Below are 12,647 nucleotides of genomic sequence, written 5' to 3'. Positions count from 1 at the left end.
GCCCTATAAAGTAACTCACCACTAATAACCTTAGAATTAAATTCTATCCATCTACAGCTAGATTTACTATTTAGGGCATAGAGCAGGGATCAGCAACCTTTGGCATGCGGCTCACCAGGGTAAGCACCCTGTCAGGCCAGGCCATTTTGTTTACCTGCCGCATCCACAGGTTTGGCCGATCGCAGCTCCCATAGGCCATGGTTCACCGCTCCAGGCCAATGGGGGCTGCGAGAAGTGGTGCGAGATGAGAGATGTGCTGGCCCCCACTTCCCGCAGTTCCCATTGGCCTGGAGCAGTGAACTGCGGCCAGTGGGAGCTGCAATTGACCAAACCTGTGTATGCGGCAGGTAAACCAACCGGCCCGGCCAGCCAGCGTGCTTACCCTGGTGAGCAGTGTGCCAAAGATTGCTGATCCCTGGCTTAGAGTTTATCTTAGGGAAGGATAAAGTTTAGAATTAAGACTGGGGCTATGTTTTGGGTTAAAATAGTGGTTTTGAGTAATAATTAGCATTAGTCGGACAGGATGTAGAGATAGGGCATAAATTTGGGTTAAGGGTAAGAGTTAAAGATAAGTGTTTGAGGTTAGGGTTAGGTTTACACACTTTGTTTTAGCTTTGACGGTTAGAGTTATAGTTTACTCTCAGAATTACAGCTGGAGTAAGGCTTTAGGATTTAGGTGAACAATTCAGTTTGGGTGAGTTTTAAAATATAGGGTTAGAAATTACCTCTGTGGTGGTTAGGGCAAGGCTCAGAATGTACCATTAGGTTCAAGGTATAAATTAAAATTAAATGTAGGGTAAAAGTCAAAAGATGGGGTTAGAGTTTACCCCTGAAGTTAGAGGTACTTTTAGCACTACTGTAAGGATTTAGGGTAAGGTTAGTTTTTACATTTCCTTTTAGGATTAAGGTAAATGTTAAATTTGGGGTTAGAGTTCATCCTTAAATTTAGGGTTCAGGTTTGGATAAAGAAGATGAGAATTTGTCCTCCTCAGAATGAGGTAGGAAGTGCAAAGCCAATCATGCTCTGATACTGACAGTGCAGGAGGTTGTACCACAGAGGGAAAATCCAGCTCTTTCTCTCTTAGACCCAGATTTAAAAAAAAACAGAGCTTGCTCCACAACAGAACTTGTGTGTCTTATAAACAGGGTGATATGCAAATATAAGTGAGAGTCTCCTGTTTAAATCTGTCCCTCTCTCTGCCCAGGCTGCACCAGGGGAGACAATCTGCAGCCCCCTGGGTCTGTGCAGTTACCAGCCAATTCCCTGAGAAATTTCCCCTCAAACAGCAGGAAAAATTAGCCTTGTCTCCTAGTTTTCATTGCTGTGGCTTTGGAAGGTATTTTCTCCCCAGTAAATCTATTGAAGGGTGAGGGATTGTTCTATGAGTGACACTGCAATGATTGTGATTGATAACAGAGCTTTGTTCTGTTACCTCGCACCTTTATTGGACAATGTGGTTAATGTGGCTGTCAGGGATCCCTCCCCACTCTGGGGTACAGATGTGGGGACCCGCATGAAAGACCCCCTAAGCTTATTTCTACCAGCTTGGGATAAAAACTTCCTCAAGGCACAATCCTTTCCTTGTCCTTGGATGTTATTGCTGCCACCACCAAGTGGTTTAGCCAAAAAATCAGGAAAAGGGCCACTTGGAATCCTTATTTCCCAAAAATATTCCCCCCAAGCCCATTCACCCCCTTCTCTGGGGAGGCTTGAGAATAATCTACCAACCAATTGGTTACAATGTGAGCACAGACCAAACCCCTTGGTTTTTAGGGCACTGAAAATCAATCGGGTTCTTAAAAGGAGAATTTTATTTTTAAAAAAGTAAAAGAATCACACCTGCAAAAATCAGGATGGAAAGTAACTTTACAGGGTAATAAATAGATTTAAAACACAGATGATTCCTCTCTAGGCTCAGCTTCAAAGTTACAAAAAGAGGAATAAACCTCCCTCTTAGCATGGAGAAAACTCAGGTTAGAATGTACATTCGGGGTTAGAATTGCATCCTGGGTAAAGTCAGGATTTGGTGTTCTAAGTAAAAAGAACAGGAGTACTTGTAGCACCTTAAAGACTAAAGACTTGTTAGTCTTTAAGGTGCCACAAGTATTCCTGTTCTTTTTGCGGATACAGACTAACACAGCTGCTACTCTGAAACCTGCTCTAAGTAAGGTATTCATGTAGTTTTCCAGTTAAGACACATATGAAAGTGGAGTTTATCTTCAGGGTCAGTTCTAGACATTTTGCTGCTCCAAGCAGGAAGAATTCACTGGTCCCATAGCTTCAGTAAACTGTAGGAAGTCCACTGAAGCCACAGGGCCAGCAGACTCTCCACAGACATGCCCCCCAAAAGCACCCTACCTGCCACCCTAGCAGCAACCAGCAGAGCACACCCCCCCTCTTACTACCTGAGACAGGCGCTTGGAGCACTGGTGCCTGGAGCCGCCCCTGCTCAAGGTCACGGTTAGGTGTGGGAGCTAGTGGAGGGATAAAGAAGATGCCAGTTAGTCTCCTTCTGGTCAAGTAGGAGGCTCCGACTGAGACAAGGGCGGTACCACGGAGACAAAGCGCCGCCTCTTCTCTCAGCCGCACACAAAGAAACTGAGTTCGCGCTAGGAAATGCTGCGTGTCTCTTATAAGGAGGGGGATATGCAAATGAAGGTGAGAGTTTCCTGTTTAAATCTGCCCCTCTCTCTGCCCAGGCTGCACCCGGAGACACAATCCGCAGCCCCTGGGTCTGTGCAGTGACCAGCCAGTCCCTGAGAACTTCCCCTCCAGCACCCGGGACAATGAGGCTTTGGTTGTATCTCGTTCTCACTGCAGCATGTCTGGAAGGTACATTCTCCCTTTCCATGGGCTGGATGTATTGGGGAGGCGGGGGATTATTGTGCTATTGCCCGAGGTACTCATGTTCCCCATAATTAATTGTTATTCTCAGGTGCCCGGTCCCAGGTGCAGCTGGTGGAGTCCGGAGGGGATGTGAAAAAGCCCGGAGACTCTCTCCGCCTCTCCTGCAAAGCCTCCGGATTCACCTTCAGCGATTACTACATGAGCTGGGTCCGCCAGGCCCCCGGGAAGGGGCTGGAGTGGGTCGCCCGTATCAGCAGCGGCAGTGGGAGTAGCACATACTACGCTGATGCAGTTAAAGGGCGATTCACCATCTCCAGGGACAATCCCAGCAACCTGCTGTACCTGCAAATGACCGGCCTGAAGCCCGAGGACACCGCCCGCTATTACTGTGCGAGACACACAGTGGGGAGAATCCCGACAGGGCTCGTACAAAAACCAGAGACGCAGAACCGCCCTTCTCCCGTGCGCCGCATGGGGGCAGCACTTCCCCAAACAATCCAGCCCTGGGCACAGGAATTGGATCTGCAACCAGAGTGAAAAACAAATCAGTCCTCAGGTTTCAGAGCTCAATATCCATCTGTAGAATCATAGAACCCTGGGACTGGAAGGGACCTGGAGAAGTAATCTAGTCCCGTCCCCTGCACTCATGGCAGGATTCAGTGTTATCTAGACACCATACCTGACAGGTGTTTGTCTAACCTGCTCTTAAAAATCTTCAGTGAGGGAGATTCCATAACCTCCCTGGGAAATTTATTTCAGTGCTTAACCACCTTGATAGTTAGGAAGTTTTTCCTAATGTCAAACCTCACTTGATGCAATTTAAGTCCATTGCTTCTTGTCCTATCCTTAGAGGTTAAAGAGAATAATTTGTCACTTTCCTCCTTGTACTTCTCCTTTTATGTACTTTCAAACTGTTATCACGTCCCCCTCAGTCTTCTCTTCTCCAGACTAAACAAACTCAGAGTTTTCAATCTTCCCTCATAGGTCATGTTTTCTAGACTTTTAATTATTTTTGTTGCTCTTCTCTGGACTTTTTCTAATTTGTCCACCTCTTTCCTGAAATGTGGCAACCAGAACTGGACACAATATTTAATTTGAGGCCTAATCAGTGTGGAGGAGAGCGGGAGAATTAAGTGGGTTGCTTACAACACTCCTGCTAATACAACCCAGAATGATGTTCACTTTTTTAAATAGTGTTACATTGTTGTCTCATATCAAGCTTGTGATCCCCTATGACCCCCAGATACCTTTCTGCAGTACCCCTTCCTAGGCAGTCATTTCCAGTTCTGTATGTGTGCAACCAGCAATGGCTCCAGGCACCAGCGCTCCAAGCGCGTGCCTGGGGCAGCAAGCTGCTGGGGGCGCCCTGACGGTCCCTGTGAGGGCGGCAGTCAGGCAGACTTCGGGGGCCTGCCTGCGGGAGGTCCACCAGTCCTTTGGCTTCGGTGGCAATTCAGCGTCGGGGATGCCGAAGCCGCGGGACCGGCGACCTCCCACAGGTGCACTGCGAAGGCAGCCTGCCTGCCATGCTTGGGGTGGCAAAGAAGCTAGAGCCGCCCCTGCGCCTGCCCCCTGGGAAAGGGCTGGAATGGATGGGATTTAGCCGACATACAGTTAACGGGGGAACCACAGAGTATAACTCGGCTCTCACACCTCGTGTCACCATCACCAGGGATACTTGGAAGGACGAAGTTTATCTCCAGCTCCGCTCGCTGACAGCTGCAGACACTGGCACCTGTTACTGCGCCAGAGACACAGTGACACAGAGCAGAGCCGGGACTGGCACAAAAAAGGGAAATGAATTTCTAAAGTGCCAGCTGACTGGAACACACAATCTGTGCTCTAGGGGATGAGCCAGACGGGGCATTGCCCACAGTGGGGTCTCAGGAGCCAACCCCCTTTTTCCCCTACATCCCACCCTCTCCCAGCCCCTTCCACCAAGGGATTTTAAACACTCTGCTTCCTTGTGCTGCGCACTGAAAAGTGCACCCAGAGACTCACCGAGCCAGGAGTGATGGTTTGGGCTACCTCATATTTTGGGCACTTATCCCAACACACCTTGACCCTAATCGCCAGAAGATGCTCAGGGCCCGTATCTCTCATTGGCCTCAGCTGGCGCTGTGGGTGGGTGTCATGCCTGGGGACCAGGCTCTCTGTGTCTCCAGACTCCAAAATTGGGAAATCACATCAGGACATCTTGATCCACAGGCAGGGCTGGTGCAACCCATTAGGCAACCTAGGCAGTCGCCTAAGGCGCTGGCATTTGGGGGGAGGCATTTCAGGTCCTTCGGTGGCAGCGACCATGGCAGCCGGATCTTCGGCTGCCCTGGTTGTTGTCGGCATTTCAGCAGAGGGACCTGGGGCGGGGGGGCAGGGGGAGGGCCTCCTGCAGCAAGTAAGGGGGGGCGGCACGCAGGGGAACCGCTCCCCACCCCAGCTCACCTCTGCTCCACCTCCTCTCCTGAGCATCTCACCCCGCTCTGCTTCTCTCCCTCCCAGGCTTGCCACACCAAACAGCTGATTGGCACCACAATCCTGGGAGGCGGGAGAAGTGGAGCGGTGACAGCATAATCAGGGGAGGAGGCAGAGCAGAGGTGAGCTGGGGCGGGGAGCTGCCGCACAGCTCCCCAGGCCAGGGGGAGCTGCCGTGGGGGGGGTGCCTGGGGGGGCGGAGAGCTGCCACAGGGCTCGGGGAGGGGGGCGCAAGGTGGAAGTTTCCTCTAGGGCACGAAACATCCTTGAACCTGCCCTACCCACGGGCAGGGCCGGCTCTTGGTTTTTTGCTGCCCCAAACAAAAAGATTTTTGGCTGCCCCAGAGGGAGGGGAATCCCGGAGAGCGGGACATGGGCCCCGCACAGCAGTGTCCCCCCCATGGCACTGCTGCTGCTGCTGCTTCTGGCCACCCTGCCGCAGTCCCTGGGCAGCTTGGGGGTGGCCACCCTGTGGCACCTGCAGGCGGCTCCGTGTGCCCTGCGGGGTGGCCCCCAGCCCAAGTGTCCCCCACTTGGAGCCTGCCTGGCCCAGGTGCGAACCGCAGCGCCCCAGGGCACCCCCGGCGCACAACGTGCTGCTGCTGCCAGGGCTGGCTCTAGGCTTTTGCAGCCCAAAGCAAAAAAAAAAAAAGAAAAAAGTTGGCCAGAATGCTGCCCCTGAAAATGGGCCGCCCCCAAGCACGTGCTTGGTTTTCTGGTGCCTAGAACCGGCCCTGCTAACTGCTTGGCAGCTATAAAAGGGAACAAGGCTGTTCCCCAAATCCCTGTTGGTCAATGCCAGAGAGCTGGGTCGTGTCTGTTTATAGATTTATTCGATCCCTGCCCTGTACATTGTCTCACCTCTATTAGCCTCATCAATGAACTGGTCTCCAGCCAGTCTGAGAGCCTAGTACCATGGTGCATTATGGAGCCATCCACCCACCCACCGTCATTGTCTGAGCATCATTCCATGTAACTGTCTATGGGACATTCCCTGAGAACATTCCCTCTCTCTCTCTCTCTCTCTCTCTCTCTCTCTCTCCAGTGTGTGTGAATGAGGGTGGGGATATGAAAGGGAACACGAGTGGTCATGGGAATGGAGATCTGTGTCTCAGCGTGAATGCTGCTACTTGTCTGAAAGTCAGTGGGAATGGAAATATTTTTGTTGTTGTTTTTGTTACTATCCCTCAATATTACATCCTGGGGATGGTTTAGAAACATGTAGTGTTCATGTCACACAAGTTTTTTAAACACAACCAGGAGAAAGCTTCTGTCTACACTTCATTGCTTATTAATAATTAACTAAGTAAATGATCTTGATGATGACGCTCAGCAGCGATAGATTTGATGCTGCTTGTGGTCCTAGCGCAGGGGTGGGCAAACGTTTTGGCCCGAGGGCCACACTGGGGTATGGGGCGCTAGCGCGCCGCAGACTGCACAGAACTCGGTCATGGGAGCATCGCAGAGAAAGGGGCCGGGGAAGGAATGTCGGTCCCTGGATTATAAATAGTTGAGGGTAAAGGGGCATTTCTAAGTGAGTTTTAAAGAGTCACCCTGGAGTTGCTCTGTACGTCAGACATTGCCCTGCTAAGAGCTCCTATCAGCTGTGTTTCTATTCCAAACACACACACACAAACACAGAGACACATCATCACACCTACAGACACAATCACAGACATACAATCATACAAGCACCCCCCCACACACACATCCACACCTTCAAGCACTTACACTAAGATACACGAACAAAAACACACATGCAAATACACACCCTGAAAAAGCCTTCTGACAATTTCTGAGTGTGTCAAAGGAGAAGAGACTGGATTTGAAAAGATTCAGCCAAATTCTGCTCTCAGTTACATTGGCCTAAATCTGGGGTCACTCCCCTGAACTAAACAGATTTATTCCAGATTTACACTCAGCAACTGACAACGGAATCAGACCTAACACGGAGTGGAAAATAGCCCGTTTACAGAGCTGGTCTACTGCCTTTACTGCACTGTGCATTGCAGGTGTCCATAGTGGTAAGTGGTAAATTGAGATTTAAGAGAGCTGAAAATTACTTCCAGGTCTGCCACTTATTTCCTGGGTGATCTTGGGCCAGTCAATTCATTTCCATGTGCCTCAGTTTCCCCATGTGAAAAATTAGGATAACGTCGTTTATCTGCTTTGTAAAGCACTCTGAAATCTATGGCTATACAGGAGCTAGGTTCTACTATCATCATCCTCATCTGTACTGGGATTATCTCGCCCTGATCATGCAGAAATGACATTGAGTTTTTGACAGGTGAAGGTCCATGACCTCACTAATATTGGGCAACACCCTTCATTCCTCAATCCCGCCAACAGTCTCACTATAATTAGTCAGATTTGGTATTTTATCCATACCTAGGAATCTGCCCAGGGCTCTTCTACTAATCTGATTGCTCTGAGAGTTTTCTGCATCAAACACAATTGATGACCCTATGAGGGAAGCATCCTCTGCACCATAATTAGCTCCGGTCTAGCAAGAACTCCATGGCAACCGGTGAAACATTTACATTGATATTTTCAGCAATGGCCATAAAGTTTCCAGCATCAGGTTTATGAACACAGGGCGTGACACAAATGATGTTGTACTCAGTGGGGTGGCTTCCATTGAGTTATAAAGGCCTTTCGCATCAGGCCCTACAAGGATTAAAGTCGCTTCTCTTTTTGTAGACCAGACATTTTTGCTCAAGTTCATCATGTCACCCAACCAGCAGTTTTCTCATGGGAAGGAAAAGCCATTAATTGCTGCATTGGGGAATGGCCCAAGGTCAAATGAAGATAATTGACTAGCTCATTCCATTCATTTAAGTGATCCTCACATCACACCCAGAGAAATAGACTTTTTTCTCTTAGATACACATATATCCCCCTCTCCCCCAGTCACCATCATATCTGAGCATCTCATACTTTCTGTCTCATCTATCCTCCATGCACCCCGCAGAGGGAGGAAAGTTTGATTATCCCCATTTCACAGCCTGAGAACTGAGGTACATTTATGGGAGTTGCGCTCCTCGGTGCTTCAGAGAATGTACATTGATGCCTCAGTACTTGGAAAAATCCAGCCACAGGTTTACTTCCCCAGTGACACAGGAAGTCTGTGACAGAGCAGAGAACCCAGCCTGAGCGCCCTGAGCCCTGAATGTTCCTCTCTTGCTTCCTCTGGCCACTTTCTGAATCCCCAGGCAGGTAAATTGGGCTCATTAATTGAGGATGTTTTATGTGTCATAAGGAGGGTGACATGCAAATAGGGGTGACAGATTCCTGTTTAAATCTCTGCTTCTCTCTGCCTAGGCTGCTCCTGGAGACACAATCGGCAGCTCCTGGGTCTGTGCAGTTGCCAGCCAAATCACCTGAGAACTTTCCTCTCCAGCACCAGGGAAAATGAGACTTTGGCTCCTTTTAGTTTTTGTTGCTGCGGCTTTGGAAAGTATTTTCTTCCCAATGCATCTACTGAAGGGCGAGAGATTTTTCTCTGTGTGATACTGCAATGGCTGTGATTTATAACACAGCTTTATTCAGTGCTCTCATGCTCTTTATTGGAGAATGTGGCTCATTGGTCCCTTTTTGAAGTGACTTCTCTCCTTCAATCCGCTGCTGATTTTAGATTTTCATAGAATCATAGAACTGGAAGGGACCTCGAGAGCTCATCAAGTCCAGTCCCCTGCACTCATGGCAGCACCATCTAGAACATCCCTGACAGGTGTCTGTCTAACCTGCTCTTAAAAATGTCCAATGATGGAGATTCCACAACTACTCTTGGTAATTTATTCCAGTGCTTAACTGCCCTGATAGTTAGGAAATGTTTCTTAATATCCAACCTAAAAAGGGCTCTAGAAGTGATCCTGGCAATTACAGACTGGTAAGTATAATGTCAGTATCATGCAAATTAGTTGAAACAATAGTAAAGAAGAAAATTATCAGACACATAGAAGAATATAAATTGTTGGGCAAAACTCAACATGGTTTCTGTAAAGGGAAATCATGTCTTTCTAATCTATTAGAGTTCTTTGAAGGTGTCAACAAACATGTGGAGAAGGGGGATCCAGTGGACATAGTGTACTTAGATTTCCAGAAAGCCTTTGACAGGGCCACTCAAAGGCTCTTATGTTGTCATGGGATAAGAGGGAAGATCCTATCATGGATTGACAACTGGTTAAAAAACAGGGAACAAAGGATAGGAATAAATGGTAAATGGTAAATTTTCAGAATGGAAAGGACAAACTAGTGGTGTCCTCCAAGGGTCAGTCCTAGGACCAATCCCATTCAATTTATTCATAAATGATCTGGAGAAAGGGGTAAACAGTGACGTGGCAAAGTCTGCAGATGATACTAAACTGCTCAAGATAGTCAAGACCAAAGCAGACTGTGAAGAACTTTAAAAAGATCTCACAAAACCAACAAACAATTGTTTCAAACAAACAATAACAAAGTGCTAAAAAAATCGGGCAAATGAAATGTAATGTGGATAAATGTAAAGTTATGCACAATGGAAAAAGTAACTCCAACTATACATACAATATGATGGAGGCTAATTTAGATACAACGAGTCAGGAAAGAGACCTTGGAGTCATCGTGAATAGTTCTCTGAAGATGTCTATGTAGTGCACATCAGCAGTCAAAAAAGCAAACAGGATATTAGGGTTAAAAAGGAACAGCGAATAAGACGGAGAATATATTATTGCCCTTATATAAATCCATGGTAAGGCCACATCTGGAATACTGTTCATTCCTTCTAGGGCACCTGGCATTGGCCATTGTGAGAAGACAGGCCACTGGGCTAGATGGACCTTTGGTCTGAGACAATATGCCCATTCTTATGTTCTTACGGTCATATTTGAATGTGACCCTTATCAGACACCAAAGTAAAAATGAACACAACCTCCAGGACAGTTACAGATTCATAGAATTAAAGACTGGAAAGGATTAGTATGATTCTCTAGTCTGATCATCTGCATAATACAGGCCATAAATCCTCAACCTGATTAATTGGGTTTCAGCCTAGCACCCTCTTTACTTCAGCATGCTGGGATTCCGCTTTCTTCCACCACTGTCAGAGATACAGTCAAGCAGAAGGGCAGTGATCTCTCAGCTTTTGGCACTAGAACCCACCAAGTTTGTTTGTTTTGTTTTGTTTTTCTTTTTTGTTTGTTTCTTTTTCTGGTTAGTTGAATAATTGTTCAGCAAAAGCTGGCTGTTTCTGGTACAAGGGACATTTTCCTAGGAGCAAAATAATCTTGGATTAAAAGAATAAATAACCCCCCAAATATTTATTTTCTGCTTTAAATTATAATACAAAAGGGAAGTCAGTGAGCGGGAGGGGGCTGCAGAGTCCCCTTCTCCATTCCCCACCAGGGGGAGCAATGAGAAAACAGCACAGCCTTGGGGAGGAGACTGAAGAGGGGCTTTGGGGGTTGGAAAACATTCTTTTTTCAGCTCTGCACCTACATACACGGCTCGATTGTACATGGAACTTGCAGGCGCCCTTTGACTTCGCCTCTTCTAAAGTCTCCGGGTTCCACTTCAGCGCTGGGTCCGTCAGGCTCCTGGGAAGCGTCTGCAGCGGGTCTCCAGGGCGCAGGACACACGAAATTGTTCTCATTGCACCGATTCAGCGAAAGGGCGGTTCGTTGTCTCCTGAGACAGTCCCAGCAGCCCTCTGTATTTACAAAGGAGCAGCAGGAGAGCGGAACACACCGCCCGGTGTCACTGTGTGAGAGACTAGACCAGAGTGACAAAGCCCATCACCAAAACCGACAGCGGGTTAACATCGTGTTTGGCTCTTAAAATGGCCACATTTAAGTGGGGGAACAGGAATCAACCCCAACAGCCAACACAACGGCAGATTTGTGGTCAGTTTTATTTCACAGAATCTCCATATGAATGGGAAGTAGAGTCTGAATGAGAATGGGAACAGGAGTGTGAACACGAATATAAATATCCATCGCGAATAACAATCTCCCTTCAGTGCTGCCTGAAGCCTCACCAGACACAGACCCCACTGACCGGACGTTACACGGCCCCTCTGCCCATGGGATGGGGCTCCAGGGCGGAGTCTCGTCTCTCCTCCCCTCCCCTCACCATATCATTTTACAATAAATAGCCCCTAAGTTCCTGGTTGAGGAAATACAGTCACTGCGGGCAGCTGTTCATTCCTGCCAGGGGTTCGAAAGTGTCAGGAGAATCCCAGCGCCCTGTGCCCGGCGCTGCACAGACACACAGGACAGGTCAGTCTGTCTCCTGCACCCGGAGCCCTAGGGCGAGTCACTCAGATCACTGGCAGCAGGAGTGTGTGTCTCTTATAAGAAGGGAAATATGCAAATGAGGGAGACAGTTTCCTGTTTAAATCTGTGCCTCTCTCTGCCCAGGCTGCACCCGGAGACACAATCCGCAGCCCCTGGGTCTGTGCAGTGACCAGCCAGTCCCTGAGAACTTTCCCCTCCAGCACCCGGGAAAATGGGATTTTTGCTCCTTGTAATTTTCGCTGTAGCAGCTTTGGAAGGTATTTTCCTCCTCTGAATAACTGGCAGAGTGAGAAGAATATTGCGTTACCGCTGATTTTATACCGATATTAATGGCCTGTCTTTATTCCCAGGTGTCCGGTCCCAGGTGCAGCTGGTGGAGTCCGGAGGGGATGTGAAAAAGCCCGGAGACTCTCTCCGCCTCTCCTGCAAAGCCTCCGGCTTCACCTTCAGCGGCGCCTACATGAGCTGGGTCCGACAGGCTCCCGTGAAGGGGCTGGAGTGGTTGGCTCAGATTAGACCCGATGCATCTAATCAGTGGTACTCCCCGGCTGTTGAAGGCCGATTCACCATCTCCAGGGACAACTCCAACAACCTGCTGTATCTGCAACTGACCGGCCTGAAGCCCGAGGACACCGCCCGCTATTACTGTGCGAGTGACACAGTGAGGGGAAGCCGGGCTGAGCTCAGACAAGAACCTCTCCCTGCAGTGATCAGAGAAGCGGTTTGGTGTTGGGGGCGCCCCAAGGCCTGTGAGTGACAATGAGATCAGTTCTGGGAAAGGGCCGAGCAGCAGCAGACCCTTTTATTGTTGTTATTATCCCTCCTCTTTGCTTTTACACAAGGTGAAGGAATTTATACAAGTTCCCGCAAAGCGCAGAACATTCTTAGTTGGGTCCCTGCCTCTTTTTTTCCTTGTCAGGGGACAAATTCTGAGGCCACCCCCAACCTGCCAGGGAGTCACAGATCCATAGACATAAAGGCTAGAACGGAGCAGTATGAGAAACTAGTCTGAGCTCCTGCATAACACAGGCCATGGAGCCTCAACCTGGTTCATT

General features: G+C 48.6%; 1 gene segment (V, D, J or C); it reads left to right on the top strand.

The window, feature by feature from the left end:
* The first annotated feature begins 2,787 nt into the window (after nt 1-2,787).
* LOC123348483 lies at nt 2,788-3,477 on the top strand. The segment is given in 3 exon segments: nt 2,788-2,833; nt 2,937-3,246; nt 3,438-3,477. Coding segments are annotated over 3 exon segments (396 nt in total).
* The last annotated feature ends 9,170 nt before the right edge of the window (nt 3,478-12,647 follow it).

Source organism: Mauremys mutica, chromosome 13 (genome assembly GCF_020497125.1).
Source record: "Mauremys mutica isolate MM-2020 ecotype Southern chromosome 13, ASM2049712v1, whole genome shotgun sequence".
In the NCBI taxonomy this organism is placed as follows: domain Eukaryota; kingdom Metazoa; phylum Chordata; order Testudines; family Geoemydidae; genus Mauremys; species Mauremys mutica.
The sequence above is the reverse complement of the archived record's forward strand: the minus strand, read 5'-3'. Positions and strand labels throughout refer to the sequence as shown.